The sequence below is a fragment of the Lactuca saligna genome, chromosome 4, assembly GCF_052625555.1.
Source record: "Lactuca saligna cultivar CGN05327 chromosome 4, ASM5262555v1, whole genome shotgun sequence".
Classification (NCBI taxonomy): domain Eukaryota; kingdom Viridiplantae; phylum Streptophyta; class Magnoliopsida; order Asterales; family Asteraceae; genus Lactuca; species Lactuca saligna.
In genome coordinates, this window is record NC_136420.1 from 269,903,622 (window position 1) to 269,928,244 (window position 24,623).

A 24,623-nucleotide genomic window follows, 5' to 3' on the forward strand; every position below is an offset into this window, starting at 1 on the left:
CGTTGCGCATACACTCAGCCTCCCCCGCAATTCATTTAAGCAGTACGCCCACCATACAAGGGTTACGCCCCGCGCACGGCTTATCGGCTGCTTACACTTCGGCCCAAAATAAAGGTCCACTCACAATAACAATTCAATTATGGCCCAAAATAAACTGAAGAATTAAATAAATTTTGTACCTCGGAAATGATCGTTACATTAAAGAAGTTTTATATAACACCTACATTTCCAGCTAGACTTAGTAATCAAACGTGTAACCTTTGTTTTCAAGTCATGTAGCTATTTTGTGAATGAATAAGACATGATTATTCATATATTTTATGCTTGTGTGTTTTATATGATATTAAAATATATTATATAATAAAATAAATAAGATTTAAAATACACATCGAAAATAAAAGATCACTTAGGGAAAAAAATCTCAACCTAGTTATAATATTCGTAATTAGGATCCCATACATATCTAGAATGACTCAATCCGACTTAGAACAAAGAAGTTAGGAAGCATCAAAGTCTCGTGATAAAACCGACACGTCTATGGATAGCATAAAAAGTGAATATAGGTTAGGTTGCTTTTTAGCTTAGGAAGTCTAAATAGAATTCAAAGATGTTGTACAAGCAAATTCGTGCGTATAAGTATCGTCTAAATCTGACTTCACTATATTAATTTATGAGTGTGCGCACCGATATCGAATTTTAGATCGATAGATTGTTAGCCTAAACAATCGAAAGAAGAGTTGAAGATTTCGTTGTTAGGATTCCAACAATATAAAATCCATCGACAATGGATGTCAGGTGTGAGAGTTATGCATTTTATACAAGTTGTAATAGGTTAAGCATGTGTAAATAAAATAAAGTTAAAATTAGCCAACGGAGTCTAAAGGAAAGTTGTAGATCTCGTCGAGAGCTTTCCGTGGATATAAATAATGTCAAAGAATGGAGTTCTTATCGAGAAGATACAATTTTCTGAAGTTTTCCAAGAAGCCCCGGGCACAGAAAGGTTACACGACACATACCTTCTAGAAGGTGGGGCGTGGACCACCATATTTGCGACACGTGGCAGAAAAATGGGAGGAGCAACATTTCAGGTGTGCGCGACACACAATTGTGTTATAAATAGGCTTTGGCTGATCATTACTTTCCTCACTCCCCATCCTTATCTCTAACGAATTCCACTTGATTTTAGCCCATTTCTCTTAGTTTTAGCCTTTGGTGAAGCCCTGCGATCCTTGAAGTAGTAGTAGTAGCTAGCAAGTAGAAGTTCTGCTAGCACAATTTTCGGACTTTTGTCCAAGAAATATCTATAAGTTAAGCTACACTCTGATTCTTTCAGTGTAACTTATATTTATATTCCTAGTCGTTATTATATACCTATAAATAAGATTTATCAGTGATTCTAAGTCATTATAATGATTGATCTACTTACCGGGTGATGTCTAGATTGGATTTAGTGAGGTTTTTAAAGTGGGATTTCCATACAGTATACTCTGTATACCAAATGGACCCTACCTCCAATATGATCCTACCTGGTTATCCCTTATCAACTATAGATCAATAGACTTTGGAATTAATGATGGATCTAGGCAATCTTTATACATAAGGAATACTAGCCTATGACTTAGTGTTAATTGAACCTAAGTCATGTCAAAGGAAAAGCCAAGTGCTAAATCGAAGCAATATTCGAGTTTTGAGACATCACTTTATAAAGAGAGTGCATAGTCACTTTCATGAACATGGTTTTAATACAAGTAAAAATTAAAATATTAAATATATGTTAGAAAGTTTATGTGCGAGCTATATTCTTATTACATGGTTTATGTGTTAGAAATGTATTTAAGAATATATGACATCGAACCAAATATGGTTCTATATATGATAAAAAGGTATATGTCTATTTTCGCATGATAACAATAATAGAAATGTCATTAGGAAAATAGAAAAAAAAATATTAATACTTAAAATACTCTACGCTGAATATATACATATACACTAAGATAGGATTGTGTTATCTAGACAAAGTTGGTATTAGATGTTTGGTAGCTATGCTCGTTAATAATATAAGACTAATTCAATTAACTATGATATCGGGTAGTCTCATTCAGGATGTGTGTGTAAGTTAGGAATGTAGAGTAGAATTCTGTTCCTTGACACTTTTAGGTGTTCATGTATGGTAGCTCCGTACGGGAGTACAATATAGTGTTCCACTCGAGATGACCAGATATGGTGGGTGCTGATTAGAAAAATGTAATGGTATATATGTATATTCTTAGATAACTATAAATGGTAGGTCCTGATCAGACAACTATAATGGTATGTCTGCATATTCTTGGACAAACAAAAATGGTAGGTCCTAATCAGACAACTATAATCGTATGTTTTCATATTTCTAAATGGTTCATCAGGTAGGATAATCCATCTTGATAATCATATACTAGGATATGTGAGGATCGATGGGGTGCAGGTAAGATTAGGTATTAGAGTATGTAGATATCCAAATCAGATGCACATTTATATTGTTTGGTAATAATTGGTTTTACAATATTATTGAAATATATATATATATATATATATATATATATATATATATATATATATCAACATTGTGGGATTGAAATCATTATGTACTCACCAGGTTTACCAACTCGACCCACTCAATTATTTTTTTTTATCAACGGTATTGATGCGAAGATACATTAGACAGAGAGATTAAAGGAGATGTAGATCATTAGTATAAACTAATGTAATGGTTGTTTATTCTAATGTTTTGTATCAGTTATGGCATTCCAAGTTTTAAAAGAATATTAATATCGAATGTTTTCTTCGGAAATGTTTAATGTTAATATTATCTTACATTGAAATAATATTTTTTGGACCAATTCTACAACAAAATAAATACTTTGTTTTAAAGTAAGCATAAATAAATTTTTTAAAATGACCATAAATTTGGGGATGTCACATTTTAAGCATAAAATTCTGAGTCTTGAAGACTTATAATAGTCTAAAGCACGATTAGAACACAAGATCCAACTAGTTCCTTGCTTCCTTGCTTCTAAGAATGAACTCTACTCCTTCAAGGTGCATAACAAAAGAGCTTAAAAGGCCATGAGGGAGACTAGGGATTGGTTTATATTCTACAAGGGTGATGTAAGTTGAGGGTTGAGGAAACCCTAATCCTCATATCTTTTAAATAGGGCTTAAGACCCGACACATAGGGTTTTATGCACCATGTGGCTCCTCACCGCAACCATTAAATAAACACTGATTCGTACACATGTGGCAATACCACGTCGCGATATTCCATCCACCATGCCAGGGGAAAACAACATTTCCAAAATCCAAATTAAATCTTTGACCATGCAAAACATTAATTCATACCTGAATTGGATGTTACAATTTCATCTTTCAACTTTCACCAATATGTCAAATTTAGTCATTCCTTAATTATTTTCTCTTTTAAGTTTAAAGTGACTCTTTTTATTTAATACTTATATATATATATATATATGTGTGTGTGTGTGTGTGTCTGTGTGTCTGTGTGTCTGGGTGTGTGTGCGTTATGAGTTAAGCGTAATTAATGTAACTTTAAACCAAACAAAACTAGTAAACTTGGATAAGAACTTTAATTAAGAAGATAGAATATTTAGAGAGAATATGAAAGTTATATCTCTTATAACTTTTTGGTGTATCTCATTCTTTACAATGGAGGGGTATTTATACTACAAATTTTACTAACACTAATTAGAAATGTTGACAAATTTACCATGCACCAATTACTTACAACACTCCCCCTTGGATGACATCATTTTAGCGTTCAACTTTAATGTACTGCCTCATTAAAAACCTTGCTAAAGAAAACCCAATGGGAAAGAACTTTAGCGAAGGGAAAAGAGTGTAGTGTATAGTTGACTCCCCCTTATTTAGACATCTGACACATTATATTCTATGCACATGTTGCATTCCGATGCCATGAACATGTTTCCTGACGATTGCAGTAGGAAGTGACTTCGTAAAAAGGCCCACTACATTGCTAATGGATTGAACATATTTTATTTCAACTTGATGGTTCTTTATAAGCTCTTGAGTGTACTCAAAAAACTTTGGAGGTATATGTTTTGTCATGTCGCTCTTGATATATCCCTCTTTCATTTCAGTGACACATGCTGAGTTATCTTTATAAATTAAAGTTGGACATATATCCTTTTCAAGTCCACATGAAGTTAAAACTAGTTGTGTCATTGATCTTAACCATGTACATTCTATACTAGCTTCATTTAGTGCAGTTACTTCAACATGATTTGAGGATGTGGCAACAAGTGTTTGCTTTTGAGAATGCCAAGAAATTGCAGTACCTCCATTCATGAATACGTATCTAATTTGAGATCTAGCTTTATGAGGATCGGACAAATAACTTGCATCTGCATAACCAATCAAGCCTTGTTTTGAATTGTTAGGGTAAAATAACCCTAAATAACTAGTTCCTTAAAGGTATCAAAAAATATGTTTGATTCCATTCAAATGTCTTTTTGTTGGGGATGAACTAAATCTTGCTAGCAATTTTACAACAAAAGAAATGTTAGGTCTAGTACAATTGGTAAGATACGTTAGAGCTCCAATTGCATTTAGATATGGTACTTCTGAACCAAGGACTTCTTCATTTTCTTCACATGGACTAAATAGATCATTGTCAATATTTAATGATCTAACAACCATTGGAGTGATTAAAAGATTTGCATTGTCCATATTAAAACGTTTCAAGACTCTTTCTGTGTAATTTGATTGATGCACAAGTATTCCGTTAGGCATAATCTGTAAACCAATACAATATTTGGTTTTTCCAAGATCTTTCATTTCAACTTCTTTCTTTAAAAGTTCAATCACTTCAAGGATTTCTTTATTCGTTCCAATGATATTCAGATCATCAACATAGACTGCTATGATCACATATCCAGATGTTATTTTCTAAATAAATACACATGAACAAATAGTGTTATTTTTATAACATTTACTTGTCAAACAATCGCTTAAATGAAAGTACCACATGCGCCCAGATTACTTTAAACCATACAAAGATCTTTGTAATTTTATAGAATACATTTCCTTGGGTTTGGCACTTAACACTTCAGGCATTTTAAATCCTTCAGGGATTTTCATATAGATATCACTATCAAGTGATCCATATAAGTAAGTTGTAACAATATCCATAAGACGCATCTCTAAATTTTTAGATACTACCAAGCTGATTAAATATTTGAAAGTGGTTGCATCCATTACCGGTGAATAAGTTTCTTCATAATCAATTCCAGGTCTTTGAGAGAAACCTTGAGCAACAAGCCTGGCCTTGTATCTTACAATTTCATCTTTCTCATTTCTTTTTTCTATGAAGATCCATCTATATCCTAATGGGTTCACAACTTCAGGTGTGAGGATAATGTTCCCAAAAACCTTTCTCTTGTTAAGAGAATTTAATTCAACTTGCATAGCTTCCTTCCATGTAGCCCAATCATTTTTTCTTTGACATTCAATGACAGATTGTGGTTCGGGATCATCATTCATAATATCACATGCAAGTGAATAAGAAAATATTGCACCTATATTGCCATTTCATTTTGGTCACATATTCTATTTGTCTGACCACAATTTTGTGCATCATCCTCCTTTCCTGGGGGAATTTGAATAATTCGTGTTTCTCTAGGAACATTTTCCACATGCTCTAGTGCATTTTCTACTCCTCTTCTTTTTCGTGGGTTCTTATCCTTATAACCAAATGGCCTTCCTTGCTTCAGGCGTGTTTTAGACTCTTGAGTGCCTTTATCATCAGATTGTCCATGTGGAATGTCAATTCGAGCTGGAACATTGACAGCTGGTATATATGATTTAGTCACCCTTTTTGTGTCAGTAAATGCATCAGATAATTGATTTTCCTTTTCTTGGAAATACATTATCTTTTGAACTTCCATGTCAGATTGCTTTGTGCGAGGGTCAAGATATGATAAAGAAGGATCATGCCATGACACATCCTTTTCCAGAATCTTCTTTTATCCACCTAATAATGGGAAATTTACCTCATCAAATTGACAATCTGCTAGGTATACTGTGAAAACATCACTTGTTAATGGTTCAAGATATCTTATAATAGAGACTGACTCATAACCAACATATATTCCCAACCTTATTTGAGGACCCTTTTTTGTCCATTGAGGTGCTGCAATAGGGACATATACTACATACCTAAAAATTCTCAAATGGGATATATTTGGCTCTTGACCGAAAGCAAGGTGTAGTGGAGAATATACATAATACGAACTTGGTCTCATGTGTATCAATGATCCATCATGTAAGATTGCATGGCCCCAAACAGAAACATGAAGTTTGGTCCTCATTATCAATGGTATAGCTATTAGCTGATGCTTAATCAGTGATTCAGCTAAACCATTTTGTGTGTGTACATGAGTAACTGGATGCTAAACAACAATTCCTACAGATATATAATAGTCATTAAATGCTTGTGATGTAAATTCACCAACATTATCAAGTCTCACTCTTTTGATAGTATAATCAGGGAAATGTGCCCTTAATTTAATAATTTGGGCAAGAAACTTTGCAAATGCCATATTACGAGTTAATAATAGGCAAACATGAGACCATTTGTTGGATGCATCTATTAAGACCATAAAGTATCTAAATGGTCCAGGTGGAGGGTGAATCGGTCCACATATATCACCTTGAATTCTTTCTAGAAATCTAGGTGATTCCTTTTCAACTTTCATTGGAGAGTGTTTTATAATTAACTTTCCAAGGGAAGAAGTTGTACATGGGTTTATGCAATTGGATTGAGGGAACTTTTGGTCCTTCAATGGATGACCATGTGTATTCTCAATTATCCTTCACATCATTGTTAATCCTAGGCAGCCCAACCTATCATGCCATAAACTGAATGTCCCATGATCACAATGTTTTCCTTTGATTACCATATTTGATTCAATCATACGTATATATGTATAATGTATACCAGAATCAAGTGTTGGTAATTTTTCAAGCACATGGTTTTTTCTATAATATACATATATTTCTTATTTTCAATGGTCACAGTTTTTTTGTCATATCCTTTGAAATATATGTCATTGAAACTTAATAACTTTCTATTAGAATTTAGAGAAAATAAGGCATTTTCAATACATAGGCTTGTACCATTTGGTAATATAAAATGTGCTTTCCCGGTTCCCTCTATCAAGTCTACAAGACCTGATATTGTATGTATAACTGTTTTTGTTAGTACTAATTTTGAAAAATGTTTCTTTGATTTCAGAATAGTATGTGTACTACCACTATCTGCTATACAAAGATCTCCAATGTTTTCTCAGTGTTGTGCTCCAGTTGGACTCATATTAAACTTCACATATGAAAGGAATAATAAGTGAATAAACATAATCATAACTATTATTAAAAAAAAAAAAGTTCATTTATTGTAGAAAAGACATTACATGAAAAACAAATGAAGGAAAAATAGTTTTACTAGAACAATAATAGATTTTTTTTAGTTTATGTCTTCCATGTCATTGTAGAAATCAACAACATTTAGCGGAGTGAATTCAACATTATCAATGAGGTTTGCTTCTTTTCCTTTTCCTTTAATGGAATCTTGATAAATTTGACAAAGATGTGCATGTGTGTGACAGGTCCTTGACCAATGGTCTGTGCTACCACATCTATAACATGAACCATCATATTTTTGTGATGTCCGAGTGTCATGCCTTGCCACTGTGGACTTATCTTATGTGTGGAAATTGTTTCTTTATGAATATTGGTAAGTATTCCTTTTATGGCCACGACCATGATTATTACCTTGTCTACGACCAGAATTATGATCCTGATTATGGCTTTGGTTTCGATTAAAATAGCCACGGCCTCATCCTCAACCACGACCACGCCCTCATCCATGAGTATTGTTTGACGACCATCAATATTTGTAGCATTTTCTTCAGGAAGTTATATTGATCACATTGGGCGATATTCATGGTTTTTCATCAAGGTTTCATTGTTTTGCTCTCCAACGAGCAGACATGCATTCAGTTTAGAATATCTTGTGAGCTTTTGCATCCGATATTGTTTTATCAATGTAATGTTTGTTGCATGAAATGTGGAGTAAGTTTTTTCCAACATATCTTCATCAGTAACTTCTTGTGCACAATTTGAGTTGTGAACATATTCCGAACAAAGTTGAGTTGTATTCATTTACTTTCTTGAAGTCTTGAAACCTCAGCATTCTCCATTCATCTCTAGCGTTTGGAAGTATAACTTCCTTTTAATGATCAAATCTTTCTTTCAAAAGATTCCAGAGAATACTTGGATCAGTAACATCAAGATATTCAAATCTCAACATTTCATCAATATGCTTTCGAAGGAAAACTTGTGTTTTTTGCTTTGTCTTGTGCCAAGCAATTATTAAATTCATATATAGCATTTGAGATTCCCATGGACTCAAGATGCATTTTTACATCTATCATTCCTGGCACATAGTTTTTCCTACTAACTTCAAGTGGTGCAAACTCGAGCTTTGCAATGTTGGACTTAATGTAACTATCAATTTTAAACAAAATAAAAATTAAAATTAAAATCCAATTATTTCAATAAATATTACACAAAAAAGAAGCGGTAAAGCTAGCATTGCATACAAACCTAAAAGTAGATGAAATTAAATATTATCTTCGATGTTAAGGATTGGGATGAAAAGTAACATGACTATTATAGTCATGATTATCACAAAAGGATGAATCATCTTGAAGCTTGATTTCTTGAATTCGATTTGTTTGATAGAAGAGAGAAATATCTGTTGTGGGTAAAATAAGCAGGGTAAAGATGTTTATTTATGGTAAAAAAATATAGCCGTCGTTTTTTATGTTTATAACTGTTGCATATATATTTCTGTTGTTTATATATGTATATGTATTTTATAAATCATTTAATAAGATTTTTAACGAATACATAACTTTACTTTGTATAATTTTACTAATTAGAAACATTAGTAAATATTAAAATAAAATTATAAAGAGTATCTAAAACATAAATAAACATTGACATGCAGAAATAAATATATTTTAAATGTTAGTATACATAAATAAAAGTTAGTTGCCTAATATAAATGTTAGTATGCATAAATAAAAGTTAGTTGCATAATGTAAATGTTAGTATAAGAAATAAAAATTATTAGTAGTCCATAATGTCTATAATGTATAAGTTTTATTAATTCATTAGTATCATTATTATTTTAATATGATGGAGTTTTTTATAATTAATAGTGTTTTTACTAAGTAATACATACATTGATTAAGATAGATGTGATTTCCACTTGTTTAATAACTTTGATTAGAGCTTTCATGCTGATAACGTGTTATGAATTAAACGTAATTAATGTAATTTTAAACCAAACCAAACTCTTAAACTTTGATAATAACTTTAATTGAGAAGATAGAATATTTAGAGAGAATATGAAAATTATATCTTTTATAACTTTTTGGTGTATCTCATTCTTTACAATGGAGGGGTATTTATAGTAGAAATTTTACTAACATATAATTGTAACTAGTTAGAAATATTAACAAATTTACCATGCACCAATTATTATGTCATTCACCAAATAAGTTTTATTTAAGTTTTAATTTATCCATAAAAATATGATGTTAGATACATATGTTTGGCTTTACCAAAAGAAGCATGCACCCGCCAATGCGACAATGAATCTTACTACTTGTTACGTACGAACCTGGCACCACTAATCCCTGTAACAACAATTACAAACCTTATAAATATAAAAGATCTATTCCTCATAAAGGGTTAGGTGTTATTTGTTTTTTCAGAAAACCAATTATTTCTGTGTCGCGTAGCACACACGCAATACTTCGTCTTTCGTATCTGTTTGTTTTTCGAAAAACTTCGAACTTAAAAACTAGTACGAGTGTGATGCGTGACGCAACACTAGACCATCTTCTTCAAACCACTTCTCACTTTAAGTTATATGTAAACAATTAGAGTATATTTTACATAATTTCAAATAATTTCAAAATTGTTTGGTAGATTTCATATAAGTATTTTTTGTGTTATATTTAATAAATTATAAAGTTAATCATTAAAATTACCAAATTTGTTGAAGTTTACTGGAAAAATAATCACCGTAATCAAAATTTTAACAAAAATGAATATGTTTTTAGCTAAATTAACAATTTTATTTATTATTATTTAGCAAATATTATATTTAATTATTTTATATAAACATTTTTAAAAATCATATCATCACAATAATCTTTATATCTGATTTGCATATGATTAAACTAAATAATTTTTTATTTAGATTTATTTTTTAACCAGTGTATAGTTAATTTTAGTTTATTGTAGCAGTCTGTAGATGTTAAAAAATAAAAAGACTTCTTATTACAGGTTGCATTCGTTTGGTCTACCTCTTTTAATGCAGAGGGTTACAGATATGATCTGCAAACTCCAGCTATTTTCGCTTCAAAAAAACAAATAACACCTTAATATCTCTTTTGATTATCTTTACAACAGTTTCATTTTTACTCATAGTGAGTTAATGATAATTTTATTGTTTGAGCATATTCCTAAGATGCTTCTTGGGATAGGACTAACTTTCCTTTTAACCGATTTCATGTTTTGTGGTCTACTAAGTCACATTGAACCTTGCGGAGCTCCATATTTGGGACCTTGATTGAATCAATTAAGAAGTTCTCAAGTTCTCACCTTACGATATAACAGAGAGAGAGAGAGAGAAAGAGAGAGAGAGAGAGAGAGAGAGATATATATGAAACTCAATAATGCTTGGTATCAATATATTTAATAAGAATGAAAGGAACAGTTCAACAAATGTTTTGTAATCTATTTTATGTGATATGGTATAATGTTAAATATCGAGACTTCGACAAGCTACATATGAAATCATCATTTCCAGTCTTCACTGGCAAAAAAAAGTGTAAAGCTCCACAAAATGACACGAGTACAAATAAAGTACAACAAGAATCAAGGGAGAAAAACTAGACGAAGATCCCTGAATTAAAAGTCGGACACTTCTAATAATCGTCAAGTTTAGGCAAAAACTATGTATCTTGAATAGATAACACCATATCGATAAGTTTAGACTTTTAAAAAAACATCATATCTAAGGGTTTTTTTTTTTTTGTGAAGATCTGCGCAATCACTTTTGTCTGCACTGCGCAGACATATGCCCTTGCAGATTGTTTGTTTTTTTGGAAGTGTGCAGATCAAAAAACGTCCGCGTGAGATCTTCCTAGCGCAGACATGGACCACTGTCTTCAAAGGTCTTTAGATCCCATTTTAACCTAAACAAAAAAAAAACATGGGCTACCGTGTATTTTTTCTTTTTTTTTGGCTGAAAATACATTTTTTATTATTTATGATATGAAATTAAGTTTGAAAAATCAATTTATTTCAACATCCGAAGACGCTAAAAACAAACAGTGTTCTTATTGCAGACTGCATACATTTGATCCATATCTTCTGCCGCAGATGCTTGCAGATATGATCCGCAGACTGTAAACATTTTAGTTTCAAAAAAACAAACAACACCTAAGTCTCAAATTGCACCGATGATGCTACGGGAGAGAACTAACATTATCGATACATTTACTTTTAAATGAAACCGAGTCCATAAAAAAGTTAAAAACACATCACCAAAACATCAAAGCGCCAATGCATGTACGAAAATTCATTTAACCACTCCATTTTATTATGGTACGAACTCGACACCCACAGATTGACTAGTGTTGAACAAGCTATGATATTTAGTGAAGATACAAGGGATTTCAATGATAGCGCTGCTCCACCTGTTTTAAGTCTTTTTAAGGAATATAAAATATTTTAATATCTAGTTGATATTTATAATCCTTTTTAAAATACATGACTCAACACCCACTAATATTCTTGACAAAGCCATCCTCACTTATCTTGTAACATAAAGTAGAACAACGGGTTTGAATGGTTATGTCATGTAACATGTGAATGTTATAAAGGAAGTAAACTTTTCTTTTGAAGGAAGTAAATACACAAAGTGGGTCTTATTAGTTTTTATTTATTTTAAGTCAAAATTATGAATTACAAACAGATTAACAATATGTAAAGATACAAAGTTATTTATAATTACATTTAGAATATAAAACGTAAATATAACAAGGTTTACATGGGTAGAGTTTATGTGTGACAATAAGATTTTGTGAGATATGAAGATGTGTTTTGGTCACATTTTAGACCCCAAAAAATTAAAACAAATATATGATTAAACAAGATCGAAAAAAATGAAGAAAAAATATTTATATAATCTTTTCATTATTTTTATTTAAAAATAGAAAATAAAAAATAATTAAAAAAATCATTTTTTATTGTGTAATATTTTAATATTATATGTATAAAATATTAATTATAAAAATATATCATGCCCATTATTTTTGTTAAAACTAATAGAAAATCCGGGCTTTGCATTGGGTGTACATTTTTTTAAACAAATCAAAACATAAGGGTCTTTAAAATTATAGAATAAAAAACAAACGGTAAAAAAAATCTACTACAAATTCAATACGCAATACAAACAAAAAAACCAAAAAGAACCACACATTTCAAAGTATAATAAGCATTGAGTTAAAAATGTAATTTTTAATAAACATTCATTTAAATTAGGATTGAAAAGTACAAAAAAAAGGACCAAAAGTGTAACCTTTACAAAATGGTGTGGCCAAAAACCAAAAGAATAAAACTTTACTATTACATAAATTTTTGTGCATTAATATATAAAAAGAGGACAAAAATATAAAATTTACAAAGTGATAGCTATCAAAATCTAAAAATATGAAACTTTACTATTCCCTAAGTTTATATATATATATATATATATATATATATATATATATATATATATATATATATATATATATATATATATATATATATATATATATATATATGTGAAATGATATTAATATATTACATATTAAACACAATGATTTTTATTTTTTATTTTTTTCAAATAAGAAGTTATGAAATACTAATAAATATTTATTTTTCATTTATTTTTAATTTTTTTATGAAAAAACATCATAAATGGTCCCTGTGTTTTTCCAGATTCTGAAGTTTAGTCCCCGTGGTTTAAAAATCTCATAAATGGTCCCTGTGCTTTCAAAACTTTTGACGATTGGTCCTTATTGCTAACTCCGTTAAGTTATGTCCGTTAACTGAAGGGCATTTTTGTCATTTCACAACCACAGGGACCATTTATGATGTTTTCTTATATTTTTTTCAAAAAAAAAAAATATAAGAATTAAATATAATCCCTTCTCTTCTCTCCCTCTCTCTATCTCTCTCTCTCTCTCTCTCTCTCTCTCTCTCTCTCTCTCCGTTGACATTAAACACCGTCTACAGCCTCTTCACCTCTACTCTGCCTCTCACCTACTTTTCATCTTATCACCTCCGATCTACTCTACTTCCATTCACCCGTGCAACCAAAGGGGAAAACTCCATCCTGATTTGCTACGTCGTGGATAAGTGTGGCTAAAGATGATGATCAATCACACTTTTTATCCAACAATCGCTGCCGCCCACGGATGATGATCGAATAGTGGAACAACCTAGATCCCTAAACAACCACATCCTCATTCTCCTGTCAGCCATACCCTCACATACCAGTGACGAAGCACCACCATCGCCACTACAATTTTAAGACCATCAACCATCGCCATTCCTACTATGTCTCTCTCTCTCACAATTCTACCCGATATAATCCTCAACATCATCTGAAAGATGCCGTATACTTGCAAGATCTACAACACCAAGAAGGTCGCCATCTCTATGAGGCAAACACAAATCTGGCGTTCAGATTCCCTTCAAGCATCTGCTCTAACTATCAAGAACCTTTATCCTTTCTCATTCTCTTTGTTTATCCTTCCTTCCAGGTGTATATCTTCACATCTACGAAACCCCACTATAAAGGAAAATTGATTTACAGTTTAATTAAATGATTTACAATTTCAACCTTTGAGCGTTGAAACAAAGTATGTAAGGTTTACATTTGATTTTTGGATTTGACAATTTTATAATTGAAATCGAACATCTTGGTTTTGAAGATTTTTGTTTGTTTTGTACAGCATGTGTATTTGTTCATGTGCCTGAAGAACAAACATGTCTGTTTCATCCAAAAAAAATCGACTTAGGTCTGTAGATATATGTCTATGTGTGTGTCTAAAGAAAAAAAAAACCCATCCGATGGTGAAGATGAGTCAAGAGCCCAATATATATGAACTTTGATCTAGATAAGGTGTATATATGTTTTTATATTTATGTGTGTTCATGGTGAAGGTGGGTGAAGATCTCAGAGAGAGAGAGAGAGAGAGAGAGAGAGAAAGAGAGAGGGGGGGGAGAGATGAACTTTGATATATATATATATATATATATATATATATATATATATATATATATATATATATATAGAGAGAGAGAGAGAGAGAGAGAGATATATATATATATATATATATATATATATATATATATATATATATATATATATATATATAGAGAGAGAGAGGGGGGGGGGAGAAGAGAAGGGATTATATTTAATTTTTTTTTTTTAATATAAGAAAACATCATAAATGGTCCCTGTGGTTGTGAAATGACAAAAATGCCCTTCAGTTAACGGGTATAACTTAACGGAGTTAGCAATAAGGACCAATCGTCAAAAGTTTTGAAAGCACATGGATCGTTTATGAGATTTTTAAACCATGGGGACTAAACTTCAGAATCTGGGAAAACACAGGAACCATTTATAATGTTTTTTCTTTTTTTATATTCAAAAATATGTGACCAAAACGTACCATTCTGTCTTACAAATTTTTTTTTTGTCTCAAACCAACTTTTACCAAGCAAAAGTAAATAGGAACAAAAAACACTAAATAGTTTAGGAACCAACAAAAAATTGTCTATGTTAAGAAAAATTAATACTTTAACATGTTATTTGTAGTTTTGTAGAACAAAATAAAAGTAAAAACCTCATAAAACATTTAATAAAAAACATAAACAAGTATATTAAACAAATGGTTTTTTAAAATCGTAATGCATGCGATTTTGTTCTAATTATTTTATATAAGTTTGAAATAAAATGTTCTACATAAGAGATATTTCTCCAATCTCTCTTTTTACATCCTTTCTATATATAGTAAGTTTTAAATTTTTCATAAAACAGCAAATACAATATCAAAAGATATCTTTTAAAATAATTCAACTTGGTGTCCATAAAGAGTCTCGATATCCAAAAAGAATTAACCTGTCCGAGATTACTAAAATTTCTCGTTGTTGATGATCCACAAGAAAGTCGCAAAGCTATAAATGCTTGTTGGCTGGTTGTTTCCATTAGGTTTCTTTCTCTCTTAACGACGAAGTATCGATCTTTTCCTTTCCGCGTCTTCTATTTAAACATCAAACACATTTTTCAAGAAATCTTGTGTACAATTTGTTAATAATGGCCTTCTACTCATACCCTTCTCATTCTTCGCCTTTATCTTCGAACATTTCTTCTTTTTCATTCGCCAATTCGTTTCTCAGAGTCAAAGATTTCTTCACCCCTGCAGTTCCTGTGATTATTGGGAATGTCTTCTCTGCAATTTTCACCTTCTTCTTCGCATTAGGTTTGTGTCCCTTTCTCTTGTTTATCCCAATTTTATATCTTAATTTGTCGAAATTGGATTTCTGTTGTTGATATTTATAAGTTTTTTCATGTGGGTTTTCCGTAATAGGAAAAGGGATTTCTTGTTTTTCTATCTAAATTCCCAAATTCATCCGAATTTGCTTCTCAATTTGTTATGTTAGGGTTAGGGGGTTATACCCTTGTAGGTTCCCTTTTGATTTCATCTCTTATTATCAAAATTTCATTCAACTAGCATGTTTATGGTTGCTGTTGCTTAAGAGATTGATGAACGATGATGTATATGTAAAACGTGAAGCAAAATTAAGATAAAGCAACATATATATAAAAAAAAGCTTCAGCCATCTTTACTTTTTTACATATTTGGATAAAAAGCTAATCAATCTTATCCAAATCCTGTCAATTCCCTCCTTTTCTTTTCGATTTTACTTGATACGAGTTATATCAGCAAAGACCATTTTTATAATCAACTTGATAAAGGTTCAAGAAATCTTTTTGTTTTGAAAAAAGTGTAAACATATGAAGACCACTTTATTTTCTTATAAACAAAGGAACTTCATCATCTTCTTCTTATAAAAATCTAATATGATTATATGATATATCTTTGCAGTTGGGACTTTATTAGGGGCAATGACTGGGGCTTTGATAGGCCAAGAAACAGAGAGTGGATTTGTGAGGGGAGCTGCAGTTGGAGCCATTTCGGGTGCTGTTTTTTCCATTGAAGTCTTTGAATCTTCACTTGTTTTGTGGAAATCAGATGAATCTGGGATTGGGTGTCTTCTATACTTGGTGAGCAATTTTACTTTTCTAACCTTTTTGGTTCCATGGAGGTATCTTTATCGAATTCCATTGGTAGAAACTTCTGTTTCTTCCAAAGATATCAACAATGTTGAAGAAATGAATCACAAAGTTGTTTCAAAGATTCAAACTTTTCATCAATACATGGGAAAGAAAGAGAATTTTTACGAAAATCAAGTTTAGGGGTGCTTAAAAAGTGTTGTTTTTTACAACTTCTTGATCAATTGGCTGTTTTCTCTCACTTTCTTGAAATGCAACACTATTTTTCAAGAAAATGATTCTTTGAGTTTTATTTAGTTTTACAAATGCTAATCCATTTTTGCTAAAAATTGTCACAGATTGATGTGATTGTAAGCTTGTTAAGTGGTAGGCTTGTTCGTGAACGTATTGGTCCAGCCATGTTAAGTGCAGTTCAAAGTCAGGTAAATTCTGCAAAATCTAATAATTTCAATTTATTTATTCCTTGTAAATAGCAACACAATGCTATTAATTTTTGTTATTATAGTATTCTACTTCTATTTCTCCCTATTACAACGTTTTACTTTGAGAATTCTGCTCATTTATAGCAATACTATCCAATTCAAAGCAATTTTCATGGCAATAATTGTATTGGAAAATGGAAAGAAATGGAAATAGGATGCTATTATACATAAATAAATGAAAGTATATTTCTATTTTTGTCTTTTTATAAAACAAGCTTTCTCATTGTTCAATGTTCATGACCCATTTTTGTGTTGAACTTAGATGGGAGCTATTGAAACTGGATTTGATGAGCTTCATAGCATATTTGACATTGGAGGTTCTAAAGGGTTGCCTGAATATTCTCTTGAAAAAATACCCAAAATTGCAATTACAAGTGATAATGATGTGGATAATTCGGGGGAGAGAGTCTCTTGCTCTGTGTGCCTACAGGTAATATCATCATTCCTAATTTTCTTTTAGCGCTAAGGTTGAGGGCATTTACGTCATTTGCATATACGAGAGATTGAAAAAAGTGCAATTTTTATCCCAATTGATACTAGTCATCGTCGTAGTTTAAATGCAATAATTGATAACACACTGTCATGTTATATCATATCATGTCATATGATGTGATGTCATGTCATGTTATGCATAACAAAATGTAGCCTTGTAGTTTATGGCTTCATTAGGCATGATTGTACTCCATCTTTCCCAAAATATGCAACACTTTCTATTTTAGGTTGTTCCAAAAGATTCAATGTTTCATTTTTTGGTAAATTTTAATCATAAATTCACAATTTTAACACAGTTTAAAAGAAAAAATCTTGACAAGGTATTTTAGACATTTGAATGGTGGTTAAAACATTTTTAACAAGTTAAATGTTGTAATTTTCTTTTAGGAGGAAGGTGGAGATTAATATTGTTAAATTAATTAAGTGTCAAATTCAATATAGACTGAAAGAATGCTTAAGCTTTTAGCAATTACCTTGTTCTTGCTTGAAACATGCATTGTTCATAGACATCATTTTAAAGTAAGGCAACTTGGGTGGTAGTTGAACTAGTTCTTTCATATTTATTAGGATAAAATGCTAATAATTTATAAATATATATATGTAAAAATGATGGCATACTTTGGGGGATGGAAGGAAAAAATGAGGGAAAAGTAGTAAAAAGTTAGACTTAATGGGAAAATTTATTTCTCGGGTGTTTGTTATTAAGTCATTCTTTATGTTAAGTCGAAAGAGAAACATTAACTTAGTCATCTAAGTAAATAAAACAAATGTATGAATCATATCATTATTTATGAATATTGATGAAATTCTAATTGGGGATTTGGTACTTGATATTTATACAGGATTTTCAACTTGGAGAAACAGTTAGAAGTTTGCCACAATGTCATCATATGTTCCACCTACCATGCATTGATAAATGGCTTGTGAGACATGGGTCTTGTCCATTATGTAGAAGAGATATTTAAATTATTTTTTCATACTTTTCTGAGTCATGTAAATTCCCATTTTTTTTTTCAGTTTGACCCCTGAAGTTTCTTTATTTCTTGGGTTAGACCCTAACTTTTTGTATGATCTGTTTTGTATATGTATCATGATATAGTTGAGGTTTTATGTATAAAATTATAGTTTCAACATTCCCCACTCTTTTGTTTGGTACTTTCTTGTTTTGGACTATGGGACACAAATAATTGTAAGCTTTTTGTTACACCAAAAAAGATTGGAAAAAACTCATTATCAATCTTGCGACCATGTAAAAGACATAAATTTTCTTATCCTAATCATCAAGAATAACTGAAAATACCCGAAAGAAGGTTGTTGTGCCCAATGAGTGGTATCAGTATCACATAGAACAAACATCTACACCAATACTTGCAACACCATTGCAAAGCACTTGCAAATTAACATTGCTATGCAACATCAACACCAAATGCAACAACCCTTGCAAACCTTCAAATCTTTTACTTGAAGTCAATCTTGTATTTCAAATCCATTACCAATCTTCATAAAATCTTGAACTATTATAGCAGCATAACATATTCAACCCTTAGTTCATTTAGATCGTTATTAAACTATTTCAAAATCTCAATCACCTTGCCCAATAATGAGATTGGAACAAATTATTCTTTCGTAGTCTCATAAACATATTCATGTTCTTGTAAGAATATATTACTACTTTCTCAGGTATTTCCAGTAGTATCCTTTTCTCCAATCTTTCCATGTTTTCTAATTTCAAGTCACGGATAAGAATCTGTGCTTCAATCAATATTCTTAGTTCAAGATCTAGTGAAGCAAAATCGTTGATAGTTTTTGCATATATAATCTACCTATTTTAAGGAATTTCTTGTACCTTTCTTCTTCCATCTAGTGGGATGTCCCATGTTTGAGAATTAGACTCTGGACGTTGGTGACCTTGTGGGATTGATAAAAGGGATTTGCCCATCCTCCTATATATTGTAATGGGAGGAAAAGCTCTTTTTGCTCATGCTTTTTGGATAATTTGATAATTTTTATAATAGGATCTTAGATGAACTTCCAATCCTAGGTAGTTGTTGATAAGTCATCTGTTTTAGTAACTAAGCATCATAAAACTCCTATTTGACAATTCCTTCAAGGTCTAGCAATCTTGCTTATTCCAACTCAATATCAACTTAAGCTTTAATATCAAAATATTCTTCTTTATTCTCACCAGGCTTTTGAACATTAAGATCCTATACAATAAGCTCTTGTACAATAGGCCTCACTGAATTAGGAAACAAATGATCATATTCCTCTTTCCTTAGGGTCAATAGTGGGACCCTTCTTCTTTAGGTAGCAACAAGCTTAGTAAATGATATGTCTTTACCTTTTGGTTTAGAAGCAGAAATTCCAATAGTAGGTATATTATTTTAAGTAATTGATTGGGTAGAGGCTATTTGGGTAGGTAGAGTTTGGATAGTTTCAATGGATGATCTTGCTCTTACTTAGGTAGGTTGATTTAGTGTTGATGCTAATAGCAAGGTCGAATTTGTAAGTGGATATGCATTTGAGGGATTCATATTTTATAATTGGGTAATTGAGTTTGAGTGGGGCGGTTGGGGTTGGGTTTGTGTTTGAATTGTAGGTTTTTATGGATTCTCCTAAGAACGTTCACTTGAATCTTTTTCATGTTATCCAACCTTTTCTTTCAGAGTTTATTAGCCCTTTTTTTTCTATCTTCCTTTATCTTATTCTTTTTTGAAGATGATGGCAATCAGTTCCTTGTCTTCATCATCGTTCTACGATTCTTCTCCCAAAGTAGTTTTTCTCAACTTCTTATTTAGTTGCTTTGGAGGTGACTTGGGAAGACAATGATGAGTTTTGATAGCTTAAAAATGATCTTTTTTCTTATAATGGAAAACAATAACCTATTATTTTAAGACAATTTTAAAAAATAAACCACCAAGGATCCAATTACATTAGTTTGAAAGAGTATAAAACAACCATATGATGTTTAGATGACAACCTTTACAGACTTGATCCCACTTGACAATTGGGGAGTTGTCATAGACGGCTAAACCTAACGAATAGTTTCTCTATAATGTATCCACCAACAAGTTTGAATTACTAAGAATACTATTTCTCTCTTGTAAAAGTATTTCTTAAGCCTTTAAGAACCAAACACAATTTATTCTTCAAAGAAAAACACTTAAAACCAACAACTTCTTTCACTAGTCTTCAATATAGAGAAAGGGGAGGATATGAGCTAGTTTTGACAATGAGAAAGACATGGATGAAAGACTAACTGTAAATCCCCAAATTGCTTGTGTATCAATCAGATCCAATTGATGGTGCGGAATCCCAATCAATTGGATGATGTCAGATTAAATAGAAGAGAAGGAGAAGAAGAATTAAGATGAATCTAATGATGTACTCAATAATATGAATGAAGCTCCTTACAATAGATTCTCTCACACACACACTATTCTTCTCTCTAACTTTATCTCTCTACAATATACTCTCCTTTCTTCTAGAAGATGCTCTCCTTTCTCTCTCTTCTAGCCATACACTTGCAAGCAGCTCCTCACCCTATATATATGAGACATGGGCCACCAGCAGCACACGAGTGTACAGCTGCACACGCGTGTGCAGCCGTACATAGGGTGTGCGGCCACACACTCATGTGCAGCCGTACACAGCCACAAAATTATAGAAAAAAAATATTCTCCTAGAAAAGCAAAGTATAAACCATATTTTTGACCCAACAATCTCCCCCTTGGTTTATAGCTTTCTTTTCTAATTGGCCCAACAAACTCCTCCTAAAAAGTAGCTAGCTTTTCTTGTTAATCTTCATTGGGAGCTTGGCTTCAGCATCAATCTTCAAATTTCTTCACAATATCAAGATGAACATATGAATCTTCAATAAATGACTTCATCTTGAGCAGTTGGGATTTCTGCATATTTTGACATTGAACGCACATTGGGTGAGGAGGCTTCTTGTAGAGATTCATGAAAGATGATGCTTTCAGCTTTAGAATCTTCAGAGAGAACAGAGAGAACGAATCTTCTAGATCACTTCAGCAGGTTTATAGATAGTAGCAGATTCATTGAGGAGACTTCAATAAATTTGTTACATAATCTTCAAGCGCAGCTTGACCTATCTTCTGGGGTTGAAGGATTGAATGTTTAAAGAATAATCTTCATTTCTTGCTCCTTAGAATGAAAATTCTTCGATGCTCACAGATGAAGCTTCGGCTTAGAAATCTCGATACAAACTCCATGAGTCTCATCTACATCTGAATTCATTTTTCAAGACAAAACAAAACTAAAAGAAAAATTAGCACACAAAAAATATTTTTGGATTTTTGATATTTTCTTAAAAAATAAAACAAAAATAACACTAATTTTTTTATTTTTAATTTTTCTATTTTTTTTGTATGATTTTTGAATTTTTCTGATTTTTGTTTGATTTTTGAAAATTTTTTAATTATCCCCCTAAATTTGTGCATGGAAGAGAATAAAATAAAATGAACAAATTTAAACTAACCTAAACAAAAATTAATCCTCAAAACGAATCATTTTCAAAAAGTTGACCAGCACATCGAATTGAGCTTTGTTAAACGACTTGGTGAACAGATCCGCCACATTATTATTAGAGCGAACCTGTTCTAGCCGAATGAGCGAGCGCTCATAAAATTCATTAATAAAATGAATTTTGATGTCGATGTGCTTGGTTTTTGAGTGCAGAAATCCCAACTGCTCAAGATGAAGTCATTTATTGAAGATTCATATGTTCATCTTGATGTTGTGAAAAAAATTGAAGATTAATGATGAAGCCATGCTCTAAATGAAGATTAACAAGAAAAGCCAGCTACTTTTTAGGGGGAGTTTGTTGGGCCAATTAGAAAAGAAAGCTATAAACCAAGGGGGAGATTGTTGGGTCAAAAATATGGTTTATACTTTGCTTTTCTAAGAAAATATATTTTTCTGTAATTTTGTGGCTGTGTACGGCTGCACATGTGTGTACAGCCGCACACGTGTGTGCAGCTGTACACTCGTGTGCTGCTGGTAGCCCATGACTCATATATATATAGGGTGAGGAGTGTATGGTTAAAAGTAGAGAGAGAAACTAGAGAGAAGAATTGTGTGTGTGAGAGAATCTTATGTGTTGGAGCATCATTCATATCATTGAATACATCACAAGATTCATATTCTTCTTCTTCTCCTTCTCTTCTATTTGATCTGTCATCATCCAATTGACTGGGATTCCGCACCATTAATTGGATCGGATTGATACACAAGCAGATCAGGGACTTACACTAACCAAAAAGGCAAGCCTCGCACTCTCTTATATACTCACACTTAAGATGTAAGACCCATGATTTCATTAAATGCAAAGGGATGAAAACTTAGAGGTATGGTGCATGTAAGAATAAGTCAAACAAGCAAGATACCATCCTATTAGGATGGTCTCAGCCGAAAGTAAGGAAGAGAGGAGAGATGGAGTGTCTTACAGTTCAACCCATTTAATACATGTACATGTCTTTATCTTTTCAACTTGAAGAGGTCCAAAAACTTGTACACAACATATTAGATCATACCGTGTGATTAAATAGCTAGTTATACCTTCTAGAAATATTATTTTTATAAAATAATAATTCCTTAATTAAATATAAGAGTTGATAATATTTATTAACAACCAAATTATAATAAATATTCAATAAGTGACTACTTGTTAAAGGTGTGACCCTATAGAACCATATGTCATTAGCAAACGTCATTCTAAAATGATTATTGACCATACAAATCCAACAGAGAGTATCTTATAGGAGTGGAAATCTTAGGCTTATCCTCTTTTCCTTTTTTTTCGTTTCAGTATCTTGGTTAGGAACTAGAACAAACATTCTTGAAAATGATAGTTCAAGATGTCCTTTATCTATAACACTAATTTGTTAGTATCTTCCTAACTGTTTATTCTCCAACTCTTTTAATTCTAGTAGAAATATTGTTTTTTCAAATTAAAAACTTTATTAGATAACTCCTTGAAAGTCTTCTCCAACTCAATAGTTGATTTAGAACATTCCAAGTTTGTGTAAATAACAACTCTATTTTTAATGGAAACTGGAAGATAGAAATGGAATAAAGAAAATGACCCATGATATAGAGTTAATCGAGTTGTAACATAGATTGATGGGACAGATAACCCAATTAAGATAAGTAAGAAAAAAATATATGAATGAAAGTAAGTAAAGAAAGGTAAGGAGTATAGTTGAGCGAAGGATGAGAACTTTGGTTGTCAGCCAAATATAATCATGAGAAATTGATTAATGAGGATTAAAAACCTCGATGTGAATTGGTTAAAAAAACCAAGTGTTGGGAAAGGAACTAAAGTTATAACTAAGACAATTGGAGGAAAAGAAAATAATTGAGATACAACTTCCAAATGTGAATAATTCAAAATATTTCATGATTGATTGGATAAAGATGTAGTATAATTTAAAGAAAATGTCGATGATAGGTAAATTGTGAGAGCAAATCACTCTGATGTGCTAAACTTGATAAAGAATACCTTAGCGGAAAGAGAACATGCCCACCCTTATTGCCGATTTCTACATCTAAAGACAAATGGAAATGAAAGAAATGTTTAGTAAGATGTGAAATTCAATAAGACATGAATTAGATAAATATCTGTGCACAAAGTATAAGGCTCAGGACATGATGATTTGAAGTCAATGAATGTTTAAATGGATTGTTTAAAGTACGTATATCATAAGTAAATAAGAGATCATAATAAATGGTTCGCATAGATCCTGCACGTCCATGTGTATTTGGTATTTGGCCCAGATACAACCGTTGAATCGAAGTTCCACTTGCAATGTAATACAACTAGAAAATTTAAAGATTGACCAACAGACATTGTGAGTCGTTTGATTGTAACTAGGAAATATGGGAATCATCATAGTATGAAGGAAGCTTTTGGGATTTGAAATGAATAATTATTAGAAGAGTTACAAATGATGAAGGAGAGAAAAAAAAAAGTTTCTTATAGTAAGATCAAAGGATTCGGTAATACAACTGAAATGAAGAAGTTAGGATGTTTAATTAAAGTGAATATAAAGTTTATAAAACAAAAGTATATTGTCATAATGTATTAAAGTGTAAACTACATTAACTTATTGAAAAGAAGGCAA

General features: G+C 31.5%; 2 protein-coding genes across 2 annotated transcripts; one reads left to right on the forward strand and one right to left on the reverse strand.

Moving 5' to 3' along the window:
* Window positions 1-3,933: 3,933 nt before the first annotated feature.
* On the reverse strand, window positions 3,934-4,359 carry LOC145040656 (uncharacterized). Its single transcript, XM_078988563.1, has one exon. The coding sequence runs from the start codon at window positions 4,357-4,359 to the stop codon at window positions 3,934-3,936; it is 426 nt and encodes a 141-aa protein (XP_078844689.1).
* Window positions 4,360-15,395: 11,036 nt separating this feature from the next.
* LOC145043604 (NEP1-interacting protein-like 1) lies at window positions 15,396-18,611 on the forward strand. The gene is made up of 5 exons (XM_078992308.1): window positions 15,396-15,689; window positions 16,317-16,495; window positions 16,843-16,926; window positions 17,249-17,416; window positions 18,321-18,611. The coding sequence occupies exons 1-5, from the start codon at window positions 15,524-15,526 to the stop codon at window positions 18,441-18,443; spliced, it is 720 nt and encodes a 239-aa protein (XP_078848434.1). The 5' UTR covers window positions 15,396-15,523; the 3' UTR covers window positions 18,444-18,611.
* Window positions 18,612-24,623: the final 6,012 nt, after the last annotated feature.

Coding starts and splice junctions, on each gene's coding strand:
- LOC145040656 (XM_078988563.1), bottom strand. CDS start 4,359: ATGAATGGAGGTACTGCAATTTCTTGGCATTCTCAAAAGCAAACACTT.
- LOC145043604 (XM_078992308.1), top strand. CDS start 15,524: ATGGCCTTCTACTCATACCCTTCTCATTCTTCGCCTTTATCTTCGAAC. Junction 15,690..16,316: donor CACCTTCTTCTTCGCATTAG/GTTTGTGTCCCT, acceptor ATATCTTTGCAG/TTGGGACTTTATTAGGGGCA. Junction 16,496..16,842: donor TTGGGTGTCTTCTATACTTG/GTGAGCAATTTT, acceptor AAATTGTCACAG/ATTGATGTGATTGTAAGCTT.